The sequence below is a fragment of the Chiroxiphia lanceolata genome, chromosome 1, assembly GCF_009829145.1.
Source record: "Chiroxiphia lanceolata isolate bChiLan1 chromosome 1, bChiLan1.pri, whole genome shotgun sequence".
Lineage (NCBI taxonomy): Eukaryota > Metazoa > Chordata > Aves > Passeriformes > Pipridae > Chiroxiphia > Chiroxiphia lanceolata.
This window is the reverse complement of record NC_045637.1, coordinates 62,869,834-62,888,173: the sequence shown is the minus strand read 5'-3', so window position 1 is coordinate 62,888,173 and position 18,340 is coordinate 62,869,834. Positions and strand designations below refer to the sequence as shown.

The 18,340-nt window shown below is 38.2% G+C and overlaps 1 protein-coding gene across 2 annotated transcripts in view; it reads left to right on the top strand.

Annotated features, from left to right (window-relative positions):
• ERP44 (endoplasmic reticulum protein 44) overlaps positions 1 to 18,340 on the top strand; it is a 53,090-nt gene that overhangs the window by 2,192 nt on the left and 32,558 nt on the right. Inside the window, exons 2-3 of one of the 2 annotated variants that reach the window (XM_032693124.1) lie at positions 7,778 to 7,873; positions 17,519 to 17,591. In XM_032693124.1, coding sequence (XP_032549015.1) covers positions 7,778 to 7,873; positions 17,519 to 17,591 — 169 coding nt within the window. The remainder of the gene's footprint in view (positions 1 to 7,777; positions 7,874 to 17,518; positions 17,592 to 18,340) is intronic. The other variant, XM_032693134.1, reaches the window with a different exon arrangement.

Here is an 18,340-nt window from a genome sequence, read left to right as displayed (position 1 = left end):
TGCTGTTTGTTTTCTTGTGGCACTCAGAGACTCTGATAAGGTGTATCAGATTGGCTTTAAAGTACTGGTAACTTTGTTTTTCTTTTTATCAACTGCCATGGATACTTAAGTCCAGCAATGCAATTGTGGTCTTGGCCTTCTGCTCCACATCAAAAGGATATACCATACAGAAAAGCCTCTTTGAGCATGGCATATTTTTGGATGTGAGTTTGTTAGTGTTACATCAGTGGGTCCTAGAACAAAACACACAATGATATATAGCTCTGAAAACAGCTTACAAAGCTGGTCTTGCTTAGTAATAGCAGTGAAGTCAACAGAAATTCTTTACATTTCCAGACTCGTGCATAAGCATATTTCTTTTCTAGATGGGGATTTAAAATGCTGCAAAAGGAAGAAAAGATACAATGTCAGTATCAAAAGAAGTTCTCTTGTCTGAAGAAGTTTGACAGTGGGAGATCACTAAAATTTTAGAGGACCTTTGTTGTGTTTCACTAATATTCTTCTTTCCTGGTCTCACTGATACCTGCCAGTCCCAGCACAGCTCTTTACCCTTCCAACTTTTTGGCCTCATGTTGCTAGCGTTGAACTGGGCTGCTGGAAGTTGAAAAGGGGGCAGGGGAGGTACAGGCTGGCATGACCCCTGCCTCACAAGCTGAGTGGAGGGGCAAGCAGCGCACAGCACAGGCTGTAGAGGGTCTCATGCAGCTATTTCCAAGACTGGAATAAGAGATGCATAGTAATGTCATGTGGGCCCTTGTAGATTAAGATGTTTCTGCCATGTTGGTATGTTGCTTAATACTGGGCATGACTGACCTTTAGGATGAAACTAAGACAATGGAATAAATGCTGATGGGAGAGTGGCTCATCACATTCTCCTCTAAGGCAAGGTGTGGTTCTTTGGCTTTGCTCTAACCAATCGTTCTGTGTGTTTGCCTGTACTTGCAGTCAGGTATACTTTGCCTATAAAGAAAGTTCTAGAACGAGACACTCTTGCACATGCTGCTTTTGCTTATATTTGAAAGGCATTTGTCATATTGCTCAGTGCTTCGCTGGGAGGCTCCTGCAGTATCCCTGAGCAATAGCTGGGACTAGAGGAAACCACCAACTGATAGTGAGGGGAAGGAATGAAAGGGGAAGTTCTCTAACTGGAAAAAACCTGTAGGGTACTATTTCTGTTTCTTGTTTTACTGCCACTGCCTTTCATGTCTTGTTAATATGGCACCAAGTACCTAAGCAGTGAAAATAAAATGAAATAGAATTATGTCTTTTAGCATAATGTTAAATGTGTAGTAAGTTGCCCAAAGAGAAATTGAACACTCTGCACAATTTATGTATAGAGCATATTTCTGTGCATTTGCCTCTCTCCACATTTGTATTAAACCCCAAATTTTATGATTGGAAATCCTGCTCAAAATATTATATTCTGAATTTGAACATTAGTCAAAGATTGTAGTTACAGGCAAAATTTAGGCCACTGAGCCTTATACAATGGAAGGGGTTCCCTCCAAGAGTAGCATGGGATTTCTGAGTTGTCCATCACCTGTCATGGTCTCTAAGCAGTGGTATAGTAGTTAATTGAGGAACTTTCCCTAGGTTGGGGAGAGGAAGCAGAGAAGTCTTGCATTCTTGTGAAGACAACTTGCGTTCTTCTTGCTATGCCATATGATGGGTGTTTCCTTTTTGGAGCGCTCAGGAGGGAAGAGAGAAGAAACTGAACTGTTTCTTCAAAGAGAAGACTTGTACAATGCTGGAAAATGCATAAATGAGTTATTGACAGTAAGATGTCAGAGACTGTTGCTGATGGCTGAAGAACACTGTGGCGACACACTCCATTTGATATCTTTGGATATCCTTACTGTTCTCATCCATAAGGTGCTTTGTTTCTTGTTTGGTTGGTTTTTTGTGGGCTTTTTTGCAGGACTGCTTTCTTAAGCAAAAGACTGGCCCTCTTATTGCTTTATCAAGAAAGCAGAATTACCACATCCTATGTGTTTTAATCAAGAGTATTTTTTTTTTAAATACTTTAGGATTATAAGCTGCTATTCAGGAGGAGCAATTGTTTACCTTGCAGGCTCACTTGTATAGATTCCGGATATTTTGTTTGCTTAAAGGGAGGGAATTGTCTCGTGCAAAAGGCAAGTGTACAGCTATTCTGTAAATTTTATACCAGCCCTTCTTCAAAAGCTCTTCAGGAGAGTCTAGAGGTACATTCAAGAATAGGTGCTTCAATAGTAGAGTGGGGTTTGGATGCATTAGCAATAACTTGTTCGTTGTTCCCTCTGCCCCATTTGAGAGTGAGTTCTCTGGTGATATAGAGGAGGAAACATAGTAACATTTGGGAATGTAAGGAGAAGCAACATAGTATGTAGATATCAGTGCCTAAGGAGTATTTTCGTCTAAAACTCCAAACTGGAGAAAACTTCCCAGAGAAGTAGAGGAGGGCAGGTTCATTGTAGAGAATTAGCAAATGAAGTGAGATGAAATTTCCTTTGAGAGTTCTGCCTTACCCTTTCTTTCTTCCTGATATGTCTTCCTTCATTGGAAGCATCCTAACCATTGGCAGAACACGTGCAATTCAAAACTGTTAGTAATGTCAACTGCTGATGTATTCTAAATAAAAAAAAAAAGTTCATAAATGAGATTTTAGAAGTTTGATAAACTTTAATTTTATTTTTAAATTTGCTGTCTCTCAGGTATTTCATTTTACATTGTTAAGAGTTATTCTGTCAAGTTACTGGTATACTAAACACTAACTCACAATGTTTTTTTTCACTGCTGGTTGAGGATGCTGTGTTTCTCCAAACCAGCTGCAGGACTGTGTACATATTAAATAATTCTCTGGTGATTACAAAAAATGCCTTCCAAAAAGCAACAAGGTATAATACAAAAGAATTCCATAATTTTTCCTATTTTCATATATGCTACTACTGTGAAACTGACTACTCTGATAATACACCCTTTAAAGCTCAGAGCCATTCATACCATTAAAACATGTCCCAAGTTCCACTACTGTCTCCTCCAGAAAAGCACCTGTGACTTGCAACCTCTTCTAGAAAGGAACCAAACCTGTAAGCTCTTTCACACACATGCAAAAATCCCTTTAATCTGGCAGTGATCCACAAGACCTGCTCTTTGTGCAGCTGTTAGAACAAAAACGTTATCCTGTTGGCTGCCATGGCATTAAGCATAATGCAAAGTGCAGTGACCTGTATCTCAAACCATATAGGGATTGTGAAATAGTGAAAGCAGTGAGGACAGAGCATCCTACGAGGTTATCTAAAGGCAGGTGCTCGGTGCGTACCCTCAGCAAGTAACTGGTTCCCAGGTAGTTGAATATGCAGCACGAGGTTTCTGCTGAACACAGTAAATCTCCTGTTCATCTATTTTTAGTGTGGTAAGTGTTCTAGTTTTCTTCCAGCCTTTTTTTCTTGACCTGCTAGTTTGGCTTTAGCAAGGAAGCTTTGATGGAGAGGAGTATTGAGTCCAACTGTATTTACCTGATTGGATCAAGTCATAGAGTTCTGCCACTAGAGGTTTGATCATTTAAATGGGAAGGGACCTCGAAAAGTCATCTGGTCTTACTCCCTGCTCAATTGAAAACTAACTTAGATGGGATTGCTCAGGGTTTTTTCCAGTCATCTTGTATATCCAAGGATGGAGGTTCTGTAACTTCCCTGGGCACCTGTTTTAGTGTTGGATCAAAACCTTGTTGAAAGTTTTCTCTGAAAAATCTATTTGGGGATGTAGATTGTATACATTGCCTCTTGTCCCATCACTGCATCTTTGAGAAGAGTCTGGCTCTGCCTTCTCTGTAACCTCCGATTAGGTCACTGGTAGCAGCAGTAATAACTTCCTCCTCTTAAGACTGAACAAATGCAGCTGTCTCCGCCTCTCCTTGTATAACCTCTTCTCTCATCACTACTTACCTTTGTAGCCATCTGCTGGACTTCACTTCCATATGTTAATGTCTTGTACAGACAGTCCAAAAACTGGACAGACTCCTTCAGATGCAGTCACACAAGTGCCAAATAAAAGGCAGGAATCACTTCCCTTGGTCTGCTGGCTACACTTTTGGTAACACAGCCCAGTATGCAGTTGTCTTTGCTGCAAGGGTCATGCTGCTGACTCCTCTTCACCTTGCTCCTCAAGACCTTTTCTGCAAAGCTGTTTTTCTGTCTTATTGGCTCCCAGCCTGTATGGTGTTATTCCACCCGAGATGCAGGATTTTGCCTTTGTTGAACTTCACAAAGTTTCTGTCAGGCCATTTCTCCAGTCAGTTGTGAGGTCTATCTGAATAGCAGATCTCCCATCTAGCTTATAAACTACTTCACCAAGTTGCATATTCTCAGGAAGCTGCTGAGGGAGTAGTCTGTTGAATCATTCTGGTTATAAGTAAAGACAAACCTTACACCCAAAACTGATCTGGAGAAACTCCATTAGAGGCCACTCAGACATGATGTCTTTAGTTACAGCCCTTTGAGCTCGGCGGTTCAGCTGCTGCGTCACTCACTTTATAGTTCGCTTATTTAGTTCATGTGTGGCCAGTTTTGGTCTAAGGATACTTTGAGATGCTGTGTTAGAAGCTTGTTAAAGTCGAGGTGAACAATGTCCAGTACTCCTCTCTCATTTACAGAGCTAAATGGCTTGCTATAGAAAACAGTCAGATTGATTTACTTATTCCAAATATGTGCTGGATGGATGTGGCTTCTAGAAAGAAAATTAGTCTCCATAATTCTCCTGATGACCCAGGAAAATACGTTTGGTCTGGTTCCGTGGCTGTGTGTGCATCCAGTTTGCTTAAGAACTTTCGAACTTGGTCTTCTGCTCACGTGGGTAATGCTTCTTTTCCCAAGTTCTCTACTAGCAGGCTCAGCCCTCATCAGTAGAAAATTAAAGACATCATTGAGTGTCTAAGCCTCTTCCATGCACTTTCCCTGCTAGTTGAGCAGCAGGCCTACAATTTTCTTAGTCTTCCTTTTGTTGCCAGCATACCCGTAGAAACCTTCTGCGTTATCCTTAGCATCCTTCTCTCAGCTCCAGCTGAGCTTGGACTGTTGCCTGCTCAAGCAGTGTTTCTCCACTCCTACCAAGTATTTATTTGCTTACCTCTACCTTCTGTGTACTTCCTTTTTTTCTGTTTTTAAACTCATCCAGAAATTCTGACATACGACTTTCTGCACAGTGAAGTGGATTGTTTCCGTGCTCCAGTGAGGTGCTCCTTGAAGCTCAGCAGGCTCTTGTGGGTCCTTTTGGCTTTCAGAGCCATGTTCTATGAGTGGCCTGAATTGTTATTAAGACCTGAATGTATTCAGTGGTTCTGTAAGGTACTTTTTTTTAATTAAAAAGAAGTTTCATAATAGATTATAGATGGGATTTAGTGTGAGCCCTAGTCATTGGTGGCCTATATATGAAAATTTCATTAGCAGCAGCAATGAAGTGAAGCACTGGAAGTCCAATGGCTTGCTTCCTGGAAGACATAAATTATCACATTTTATGTGTTGGAGTCTCCCAGTTGCTTTGCTTTGGGACCAAAATGAAGGATATGCTAACTAACAGGGAGATTTCAGTTACATGTTTTGCTGCATTCAGTTTCAAAGAAAGATACTTCTCTGTGGCTTAGATTTCTTTAATGACTGAAACTCTGCATTTTAAATGGTATTCGTGAAAAGGAACCTGAGCAGAAGTTAGGGCTCTAGAAACAGAGTTTAGTAAATGACCTGTTTCCTTGGCATGCTTTTTGCTTTCAGCATGTCTTCTGTCTTGTCTGGCATCAGTGATTCTTGCATGTTTCTTGTGTGTTTCATTGAGGTGCATCCAAAAAAAAAAAAGTCTGTAAGGATGTCAGGTTTTTGGGGGTTTATTTTCATAGATTTGTGAAAGGGAGAGAAGAAGAGCAGTTTAATCTTTGTTGTAAGATAACTGGCAGTAAAGCTTATGTTTTGTCTCCAAGCAGATTCATGTGGCAATTGGACATAAACATGGAGAGAACTTGTCCCTTAGGAACACTGCAAGGAAGTATTTTGAAAGGCAAGGAATAGGTGCCTGTTCCAATGGTCTTAAAAAAGAAAACAACAGCTGTGATAGTGTTTTGCTGTTTTCCGTAGCTGTCGTGATTATGAAGTGATGATATAATTAACTTTCTCAAAAGCTTCACAAAGGGAAAGCTTTTCAGTGATGTATTCATATTTTTAATCCCAAGAAGAGTTTTTTGTTCCTTTAGTCAGTCTATCACTTCTGGCTCTTATAGTTTATTGAAATCCCTTTTCTTAACTCTTGCTGAAAGCACTTAGCTCCTATACTCTTTGCCAGTCATAAAAATTATGAATTTTCATAGACATGTATATGAAAAACTTTTTTTCCTTTTTTTTTTTTTTTCTCCTTCCTTCTCTTGGTTGAGTCAATTCACTTGGGACTTTGGACAGGATGGTTGAAAGAAAAATTGGTTGCTTCATAAAGGTAATTAAGAGAGTATGTGGTGCAGGGGGTGAACAGTTAGGAGTTCTTTCCTACTAATGATACGTTAATTAGTGAAGGGAGCTCAGCGAGTGTGCAAACCTCTTAGGAATTACCTTTAAATGACATTTAAAACTGCTTTGGTTAAAAAGGTAAAATTGCAGGGGGGGAGAGGTTTTTTTCTTTTTAGTATTTTTTTCTGTCAACTCAGGCCAGCAGAATTTGCTAAACTGGGACAAATGTGTACATATAGTTAGTATTATATAGCTATTAAACATTATTTTAAAATAAGCCAGTACATTGCTGCGATACCTTGCTGAGGATTTTGATAACAGTTCTGGTTGCAGAAGTCCTTCCTGTTTGCTTCATGAAGCTGGTTAGTTGCAGAGCCAGGGTGTCTGATACTTGCTCCCACTTCAAGCACTGCACCATGTTAATGTGTTCATACTATTTTTAGGACCAGTCTGGAATACTTGCTTGAATATTTTTGTGGGAGTCAGCTTGAAGCTGGCAGGTTTAGTATTCCTTGGGGAGGTAAACCAGCAATGAGGTATCTCCATATGACTTCCTTTTGTGCATTTCAAAATATCTGTGGCATGTGTCCTGTCCTCTGCATTATTTACTCTTCTGCTGTCCAGAAAATTGACAGCGTATGTGCAGGCCCTTCACAGCTGTTTAGGGTAGAAAGAAAATAGCTCTTATGCAGTCTGAAATTAGCCATTCGTTCTTCAAGGTACGTGTGGCTGTGGTCCTGAAGGTGAATTTTTCTCCTTGGGTTCAGGTAGAATTGCTTTAATCAATACTCTTCCACAGAAGGTAGCCAGTGAATTAATTGTAAAAGGTATCTTTTTTTTTTCCTCCTCATTTAAATTGGGAGATTTCTCCAATGCTAACTTGTCAATTAGGATGCAGCTGTGGAGTAGTGTTTCTATTACCGCTTATTTGGAAGATCATATCCCTTATCATATGTTATTTTAAGGTAGCAAATCATAAAATCATAAAATCATAAAAATTGAGGTAAAACATTTGTTAGAGACAAGCTAATGGTTTGCCAGAGAGCTTTAATATACTGTGATTAGTAGTTTGCATGCGTAGAATGGAAGTTTGTGGAATGTGCATCATAATTATGCCTGGAGTGAAGAAAAAGAAATAATCAAAGTAACATAAGTTTAGATGATGTTTTAAATTTATTTTTTCTAAAGTTCAGAGTTCTGATGTTAAGGGAATGATAAGCTGAGGCTACAAAACCCCACTGTATTTTAGAAAGTTTTAAAATTTTAAATTTTAAAATTCTAAGGAGTTTTTCCACATTTTGATTCCTCAGAAAAAGAAGGAAGAGCAACAGCAACACAGGACTGAATCTCGATGGTTTTACTGTACGGGCAAACACTTCATACACTACGAACGGCTGCATCACAAAGTACTGTAGCTCTCTTTTGATAGTTGCACAAACAAAACCTTAAGATCCTGCTGAAATATTAGGGGGTAATCTGAGGAAAAGTGGCACCTCAGTCATGCTCATGGAAAACCAAAATCTGTAGCACAAGGAGGGTCTCAGTGATACTGGAAGTATTATTTCTTTCTAAAAGCTCTAGATATGAGGTTAATGAACAAGGGTGGTTGTGTCTGTATTCATGTATGGGTTAGTTCTGGAGGAGATTGCAGAGTGTAACTTGACTGTGCCATGCTAAAACTGGAAGAGAGCAAGAGTTTACCTTAAACTGCTAGTTGTTGTAGAATCATTCCTACATTTACTGCTCTGCCAATGATTGTTGCTCCGTTGTTTAGTTCTAATTGTCATCGTCTTTAGTGTCAAATAAGGGTGACCCTAATCAAGGTGGCTGTGATTCTGTACTTTCAAAAAGGATTTTGTTGTTTGGAAGTACAAATAGGCAGCAGCGCTAGTGTAAATGGTACAGTTAAAACAGTGATATCAGAGGCTGGTTTGTCCACTTCTCTTCCCTTATGTTGTCTTTAGAGTGCAAGTTAAACCATTATGTTTTGCATTCTTTTGGTTGGGCTGGGTGAGAAGAACGACCTCAGCTGAATTTTTCATTTAAGTATTTTGTTTGTCTATTTCTCACTTTTATTGCCCTTTCTTTTTCCTCCCTAACTTGGTACCTCAGCTGCATGGTTAAAGCAGTGTGGGTCCTGCATCCAGAGCTTCAGGACTGTGGTATTTCAACTATAAATGCTAATAATATATGAAATACAGATTTCTCCAACACTGCATTTTTATTATGCCACCTGACTGCTATTTTATCTAAATTGATTCTTAGATGTTTTTATCATGAAGGGCTAGTTGATGTGTGTTTATGGTAGCCTGTATTTTGGCATTTGTGCAGTTGGTTTTGCTAAGTCACTCCTACTTTTAAAACAAGTTCCAGCCTGAAAGGTAAAGCTGAACAGGGTTGTCTTTGCTTAAAGTTCCCACCTTTCTTGATGCTGCAAAGGTCTGGAGAACATGATGCTTTGGAGCAGAGGAGTAAAAATGTATTCAGCATTGCAACTAGATTGTATAATTAGTAAACAACTAAGCAGCTAGAAATGAGTAGGTATTGATTATTTCACTTAAAATGAGTTGGTTTTGTCTTGTTGGAGAATAGACTCAGTATGTATTAGAATCTACCAAAGTAGAAATTGTGTTATTTTTGAAGCAGTAGAATGTGTGTAGGCAGCAAGTGTGGAAAATTCAGTTATCCACAAATATGTTCAGTCCTTCAGATTATTCCAAGCTAGCAAATATTCACGTGACAAAGGGAATATGGGTTGTTGTGGAAACACTACATCTACCTTTGGTTTCCTCCTCTAAGATTATGCTTTAAAGGAGAGATTCTGAATTCTATGGCCACTCCTTCTAAGAATGCCATAGAAGCTTTCGTTTCATTTTAATATGCATTTTCATCACTGGTCCAAGAATGAAGAAAACATACATCTATTTATGTTATTAAAAAAAAATAAAATCTAATTCCTTGTTCTGCAATGTCCCTGTGTGTAAAGACTATAATGAAGGGCACAGGAAGGACTGTAGAAGATCATAATGAATAGCAGGGTAGTATGTTGCTTTCTGTAATGATACACGTGGCTCTCAAAACACAATTCCTAATAAGCCTTCTATTTAGACTCGACTCTTTATATGAAAGGACTCACAATTTCTTCTCTACTGTTGCACATCAAAATAATTTCCAAAATATTTCAAGTGCAAAAATGGCTTTGACTTATCTTAAAATGCAGGGAGGGTATTGAGAAATGATTTGCGTACAGGGTTACATATGTGATCTGTGACGTGAGGAATGGAGTTACAAGTACACAGTCTCCGAGGTCTACAGCAAATGTTTTTGGTAATGGGTTTTACATGTAGTAGCAATGGCCAAAATAGAGAACAGGGCATATTTCCTTGGCTTGCTGAAAAGGGGCAGCAAACTATTCTGCTCTGCTGGCCTTGCCAGAGTCTTGACAAGACCAAGCTGCCCTTTATTTTGTGTTGCTGGGTCGTGCTTTAACTAGTTGAGAACCCTGAGGGTGCTGGCTTTCATATACAGCAACAGCTGCTTAATTTGTGCTAATCATTTTGGAGATTGCATTTGTATTTTATGTGCTTCTTGAAAGTTTATCTTTGTTGCCAAATAATCAGAGCAGTTGGTAGATATGGGAAAGAAAAGGTTGTCAGAACAGGAGATTGTGTTTTTTTCCTAAAAGCCTGTGCGAATCAGACCTTTTCTTTCAGGGGAATTCTAGCTGCTTGTGTAAAAGATGAAGCTTGGTACGTAAAATATCTAAAGATTCAGAGTTTAGTTCCCTGTGGAGCAGAATTCATGGCTTTAAGCTGTGAAACAGGCTTAAAGGCAGATTCCTATTTCTGAGTATGTGGAGCACTCTGAACATCGTTCATGAAGTTGTTCAGACATCTGTTTACATCTTTTATAGGTGTATGGACTGTGTTACCTCTAAGTGGATGTTTAAGACAAGGGAAGCAGTGTTTTATGACCCTGACTGGGGATTGCCCTTTTCCCTCCAGGCCAAGAGAAATAACTGAAAATTACAAATAGTTCAACTGAAAATAAATTACAGGTCTTACCTCTGTAACACTTTTTTAGACACGCCTCTTGTCATTTTTTTGAGCCCTGACTTAAACATTTCTATAAAAGACAGTGATCCATAGGTTTGTGCCTAGAGACTTAAGCTTTAGAATTGTGTTTGGTTGCATGATTCTGCTACTAATAGCTTTATGGAAAAATCACAGTGCATTGGACTGTACTTTTTGATACTGAGGTTTAATTTTCATCTCTGCAGTGAACTTTTTGAATGAACATCTTGTGTCTTCTAATAATAGTTCACAAACTGTTGAGAGGTTAATTTACCCATTTTTCTGGGACTCTTCAGTGCTTCAGGCTGTTGAGAGATCTCTGTGGCTATGAATCATTCCCAGTTGTACATGAGAGTCCTGCAACTCCTCGTGTGCTAAGTTCAGTTGTAGGAACATTGACTGTGAGTTCTTTTTCCTCATTTGAAGTGTCAAATCAATATAATTTGGATTTTCAAAGATACTGTTATGAATTGTGATTTTTTTTTTTTCCCCCCCAATATTTTCATTGGGAAAAAAATTCTTTATTATTAATAAGACATGTAGTTACACCAAATATTCCTTCCAGACACTTAAAATGGGAGCAGATGACAAGATATATGGAGGAAAAAATCACATTACGTCTTTTTAATATGGTGGTCTCTGCCTAGTTCTGTGCAGTTCTAGCACTGTTTGGCTAAGTCAGTATAAAAGTGAATTGTCTATCAAGGCTAAAGAAGTGAGTTTACTTTTCTAATATATATATTATCTGTAGTTCAGTTTAGTTAGATTTTTTTCTCTGTTCTCATGGAAGTTAGTAACTGCACTCTTTAAATCTATTTTAAGTAGCTTCCCTTGAGCATTTTACATTTCCCTGATTAAATTTAAGATATGACTCTTGAGTGAATAATAGTAGGAAAATTATTTTTTTGTTACCCATTTAAACATCGCTCTGAAAACTTTACTGTAACTCAGAAGTGATTGTTAGTTAGTGTTTTGAAGTAATATAGCTTTGTCTCATAGTCCCATAATGAAAGCAGCTTACATTACTAATGAAAACCCTGCATAATCAATGGCGATGGCAGCAGTGAAAGTTAGGAAAATGTTTAGGCACAGCCTGGAATCAAGTGGTGACAATTAAGAGTTGAACTGTTCTCACTGAGGGGTTGAATAATGTTCTTTTTTTGTTTTACCCCACCATTTTCTATTTACTGTTCTCTCTTTCTGAACTTTGTGCTTCATTATAGGGCTTCTGGGAATGCTGCCAAAGAGATGCTCCTGATTGATGGTTCCGAAGCCAAAATTCAGGGCTCTTACAATGTCTGCCAGCTTTGGCATTGCTGCCTCCTGGGATTGCTTTCAATTTGTATCATCCTACAGCAGGCTGTAAACTCGTCTGCTTCCTGTTGTCCAGGAGTTTAATGCAGACCTCAGAGTAGCAGCAGATTAGTGGCATGCATGAAGAAAGAGGTACTCAGGAACTGAAAGTCAGCCGCAGAGTCCTATGGGGCTTGGACTTCAGATAGTAACTTCAACATGTCAGTCTGGATTAGATGTGGGCTCGAGCTGGCTGGAGAATGTAAAATGATTTTGTGTTAGAGGAGAAAGACAGTTTAGTTGTGTCCAAATGCCTTTAGGATTTCCCAGCAGGAAGAAAAGGTAAATAGAAAGTCTAGCAACTGAAAATGAAGGCTGTTCTTGTTGACTGCCTTGCAGGTGTAGTACTAATTAGAAATCTTAATGCTCCAAGAATACATTTTCTGTATTCTTCAGATAGTTTGCTTTGGAAATGAGGACCTCTGTTTTATTATGTGCATTAAAAAATCAAGATGTGAAGAACTAAAATTAAACAGACCTGTTTTGTTTTCCTTTTCTTGTAGTTTTAAGATTATGAACATTTAAAACTGTTAAACTTTTCTGCCAGAAGGTGGTATGTAAACTACAATAAACTTGAAAAAGAAATACCACTAAACCTATAGGCCTGTCTCTTCTGTCCAGTTAGCAATTAAAGTACAGCACTAACTGGTAAGAGTAAAATGTTAATAAAAGGTTGATCTAAATCTCCTGAATAACCAGTGGGCTTTACAGTTGAACAGCAACAGGGTCAGTAGAAGGTGAGTTGAAACTGGGTGTGCATTTATTTCCTCTTTGGGAAAGGGATATGAAACCTGGCAGAGGTTCGTTGTTGGGGGTCAGTTGAGTAGGTTTTGTCCAAGTATTTTATGTTGTGTAAGGCTGCTTGTGTGGCATTGCGTGTGTCAGACAAGGATGATAATGGCTTTTAGGTCTTTCACTAGAAACAATCCAAATAAATCTCAGATAATTTGTAGTTACTCCTCAGAAGTGACTGGTACTGGCTCCAGGCATAAGTGGCTAAGTGATGGCCAAGTTCATGAGGATCAAAATTTAATCAGAATACTAACGTTTCTGTATTAATTAAACTTCCCAGTAAAAACATGACCAGTGTTACTTTCAGAAACTTCCAGGAACCTGAACTGTGATGTTCATGCTTTATTTGACAGTGTTTCTGAGGACCAGAAGAGTAAAAATATATGTGTCATCTCCTCTTCTTCCCTCCCCCCATATAAGCTAAATTTTATCTTTGTGAATGCATTGTTCAGTTCCTGACTTTTTCCCTCCAGCAATGCATTCTGTAAGTGCAGCTTTCTGCATTTGTTTGTTTTAGTGCTTGTCGTTTTTCTGTAGTGTTAAAGGATTGTGAGTAGATTATAAACATGGTAATATAACTTCTGTAGTTTCATTCAAGTATTTAATATTTAAATATCCTACTCTGTCTTTATTTTTTAAAATCTTTTTATTTCATAGCTACTTAGTTTTACCTTCAGATTTTCACAGTTTAAACATTTAAAAATAGAAATATATATCTTATATTTTTATATATATATACATATATATATATATATATACATGGCTAATTTTATCCAATGTAAAGGCAGCAACCTGAGTTGTTTCAGATGTACTTACATAACCAAATTCCTTTCAAATTATTTTTTCAAGATGCTTTCTTCAGTGTGGCTATCTTGGGAGGTTAGTTTGTAACTAAAGAAAAAAAATAGTTTTCAAACATGAACAGTCATCCCTGTGTCCTTCCACTATACACCAGTGGAATGCAAAGTTTGCATTTAAAAGTAAAAAATTCTGAAGACCTTTTTTAGCCAGTATATTTTTCAGAACATGTGTTTGATACCTGTTTTATAAAGTGTGTTGCTGATATTCAGAAATTGTTTCCTCAAAATGTCTTGTTTTCTGCCCACGGATATGAAACACAGGCCTGAAAAAGGTCAGAAAATATTCTCAAAACAGTGTAGCTTCTTAGCAATTTAAATAGGAATTTGTATTTCTTCATGTTAAATATTAATACCAGTAATATCATAAACCCTCTTGCATCTCATGGAACAGCAAGATTACTGGGTCAAAAGGATGTGTTTTCTTCCTTACAGGCATTACACCTTAATGAAAGCTTCTGCTGAAGTGCATCTTCCATATTTATTGACATTTCTTCAAGGAATGCTTTTTTCCCTGAGACTATCAACTTATTATGAAGAATTTGGCACCCACTATGATTTAGTCAGTATAAAACATTTGAGAACATGATTATGAATATTTTTGACAAACAGAAATTTTCATACTTCTAGTGGAAAAAGTATTTCACTTATGTCAGATTTTATGCAACTTTTGGGGAAAGAATGCTCTTAGTCTCAGACCTATTGCACTACTCTAATATAAAAGGGCAATAAGATATATGGCTTAATTCCTTTTTCACTTTCAATATATGAAACACATATATTGAAACATGCAGTTTGCACCACATTTTTCCACGGTAAGAGTTAAGAAAGGAATCACAAACTTTTTTGTGCTATAAAGAAGTCGTAGTTTTGATTCCTTTTTTCTGCACGTAGAAGAGCCTAGCAGAGGATCTTATTGGTTAGTACGTGGTGTGCTTTCATGGTGCAGTTAAATATTTGCATTGCAAGTTAAGTGTATTGTAGCAATCTACAAATGCGACTACAGTTCCTGATCCGTTTAAGTGTATCTGCTAAGTAATGTAGCCTGTTCCCCGACTGCAAATAATGTGCTTATCTACGTTGTGTTTAATTTATGTGTAATTTATCCTATTAGATAAGATTTGTGTTGCTATTGGAAAGCTATTCTAGAAAAAGCTATGTGGATTTAAGAAATTGATATCTTACCTGTTTGGTGTGTGTAGACAACACAAAACGCTGAGCTCCTGTGAAAATAGTTTCACCAAGACCTACTGTGGAAATTTGTTTTGAGTGTGAATGGTGATGCAGAGCTGTGTGCAACAGCTAAGAAGTTCTTGCTTTCTAGAGGCTTGTGTGGATTTTCTGTGTTAGAAAGCATTGTTAAGGGTTATAAGCAGGATAAGTAACTCTGTGGTCTTCAAGGTGATTAGAGGTTCTTGAGGCCTTTGCAGGGCAGCTGAAGCCTTGGAACACTGAGTTTGCAGTCACCTGTGGGAGGATCAGATGATGACCGACAAAATTAATGTTGAATTATCCTTTATTACCTTGAGCAATATTCCAACTGGTTTTCTTAATCATAGCCACTGCTTCAGTTGTGCACAAGTTAGGTCTGTCCTAACATTTGCAATAAAACAGCGTGTGGGTACAAACAAAAACTGTGCCACCTCATGTACATGCTGACTTGACCCATTTTTCACTACAAACATTACTACTATTACCAGCACCTCCCCAGGGAAGTTGTCATCCCACGAACCACCCCAGGGGTGATGTAGAGGTGTCTGCACTGATGGTTGCCATCAGCTGTTACCTCTCTAGGGATGATCTGGCTAATGTGGATCTGGGTCCATATGTGTAGCTTCCCCCTGCAAAGACTGAAGGCAGAGTCCTACCCATTTGCTGCTCAGTAGTCAGCAATGCCAGCGTCTTCAAAGGAACTTCCCTAATACTGGCCTGCTGCAACTTGTGCATTGCATAGCTTGTTTAATCAGATTTTTTTTTTTTTTTTGATAAATTGAGTTGTGACGCTGCCTGTTTCATCTGTGGACCTCACAGCTCAACCATAAGTTTTATTTCTCTCCAGTCGTCTTGAAGCCACAGTTCAGATGCTCGTTGCAGGCTGTTAAAGTGCCACTGTGCAAACTCCACCACAAATCTGAGACTTGCATTTAAGATTAGTATCTTGTTCAGTTACCAAGTGAGAAGCACTGGTACATATTTTTATTGCAACAGCTGCTGTGTTTTTCAGCCTGTAGTGTAAGATGGAGTGTATATGCTACCCAGGGGCGCCTGTATATGGGAAATACAAAAGAATCAGTGTCTTCACTGAGAAATGGTTAGTGATCCACAAATGAGAAGGAATTGAAAATGATTGCTGCAGATCTCACCTGTGTGCCATTTACAGTGATAGTTTGAGAGCTAATGACAGTGTCTTGCTGCAGAAGTTTCTCATCATTTTGGATGCTGTATCTTAAGAAAGTCAGGGATCCAGTTTGGCTTTTTTTTTTTTTGAGGCAAATATTTGATATACGCTTGCAACAGTTGTTAGGAAGCTTGATGTGTGACATTGCATGAGTCTTTTGATAAATTGTAAACAGTGTCAAAAGCAGGCTACCCTGGAGGCTTGCTCTTTGTAGTCATGGTTCTAGCAGAGGTTCAGGATAGGTCTCAGGCTCTTCCATAAATACAGAGATCCTTGTATAATTGTTTCCTTGTATCCAGCTGCTTCATGTGTTTTTATTTGGATGGTCTTTATACTTCTAGCTATGTTTTTCCTTGGTGCCTTTTGTCAGCTCTGCCTTGTTAGCCATAAGCAGATTTTCTTTGCAGCTGCAACGAGTAAACAGTCTCCAGGAACATGGATAGTGTGTATGTGTCAGATAGTGTGATAGTGCCACATCTCAGTGTGAGGGTTAATTCCTCACAGGTGTCACTGGGGATCTGTGGTCTCTGTCTGACTCCTTGACCTGTGCCTTCCTGTCAGTTCCCTACCGAAAACCTTCCTTTTCCTTTCTTGTTATCTCTGTCACCTGAGGAACCATACATCGATTGAAAACAGAAGCTGGAAGGCATCACAGCAGAGCATCTGGTCCAAGCCTTGGCCCTGCTTAGAGAAGTGATGACTTTCTGACCAGGTTGCTCAGTATGGAAACATTTATGTCCCAGACCAGAATCTATATTGTTCCACTCAAAAATGTACATGCTTATCTCTCTCAAAGCAAAAATAAGTTGTAATTCACTGATACCTCTTTCATCTAGGATAGAGCAGCAACTCTTTTTTTCCCTCACCATATTTTGAGACAAAAATAACTGGGCCTATTGCAGTGAATATGAGAGTGCTCTTCAATGAAACTGTGTATTGCTGTGAAAGCTGCATTAAGAGTAATACATATGCTGCTTTGTAATTGAATTATTTGGCTGATGTGGTACCTCGGTTTTTATAGTCTGATATGACTACTGCATGCTGGGACTGAAGCTGTGTCAAGTAAAAATACAGGAGATAACACTGTAGCTAGTTGAGTTATATATACTGAAACTGTTTCCTAAAACATCAATAAAATTGTAGGCAACTGAGGCTTTACTTAATGTGGAACTTTTTAGCCAGACAAGCCCTGTGAGTGGCAGGGGCAATTACTGAGTGTGCAACTCCAAGCCCACACGCTTCTGGGCTGTGTGAGGTTGTTAGGTGGCAAAAATGGGGTGAACTTATGAATATGTTATTCTTAAAGGTGCAAAATTTACCTGTAACATTTCTGCCTACATGATAGGGAATTATATTAAGAGATAGCTAATTTTGCTTTAAATGTGAGAGTATGTCATATCTGTTAATAGTTTACTTGTATATTTGTAGTACTGCTGTCATCTGAAATGCGTGGACTAAATTACAGTTCTTTTACTATTCTTTGCCAGCTTTTGAACTGGAACTCTTAAGAATCATATATAAGTTATTATATTATTGCTGAAACTTTACATACGTTACTGATTTACTTTCTCTTTTTAGGTGTCTTGGCTTTTTAGTCCAGCAAGAAGTGAAATAACAAGTCTAGATAGTGGAAATATAGATGACATTTTAAGTGAGTACTTTGAATAATTTTTTTCTTTATAGGTCTGCAGTTATTATGTGAATATGTGTGAATATTGGAGCGTTATTAAATGAATATGCATACCCTAGCTTTGAATATCTGAGTTGCAATTGGCTTAGAAATATTAAATGCCTGTGGTCAAAATTAGCTGTCTGAACTAATGTCTTGCAAGGAGAATTTGAAATGTCTTAAGAAAAATAACTGGTATCAGGTTTGCAGATGGGAATGCTTGATTACATAACCAAAACCTGTCCAGAGGGCATTTTAAAAGTTCCCCCTAAAAAAATAGCAGCAACTGAAAACCATGGTGATGGGCCTTAAGTATCTTGCTTATTCAGCTGTGCTTTTCCTCAGGTTAAGCATTGTGCTGATTCTGGTGGCTCATAGAAAGGAGATCTGTAAATTAAACAGATGTGTATTCCTTGTCTGAAACCTTTTCCTCTGAAAAATATGCAATTTACCTTGCAAGTCTTTGCAGGAAAAAAGTTTTGACATTGTTTCAAATGCATCAAGGGAAAAAACCCTCTTTATTCTCTTTTATTAAAGTCTCTTCTATAATCTGTCTAATGTTACAGGAGTACTTTGTAGCATTTGATCTATTTGTAAATACCTTCTACACAGTGGAAAATATAAAATCATTTTATAAAATGTTATTCATAAAAGGGAATACATCCAGGTGTAACTACTTTTAAAATGTATCAGATTGCTTTCAATAAATACTTTATGTCTTGGAGGTAACC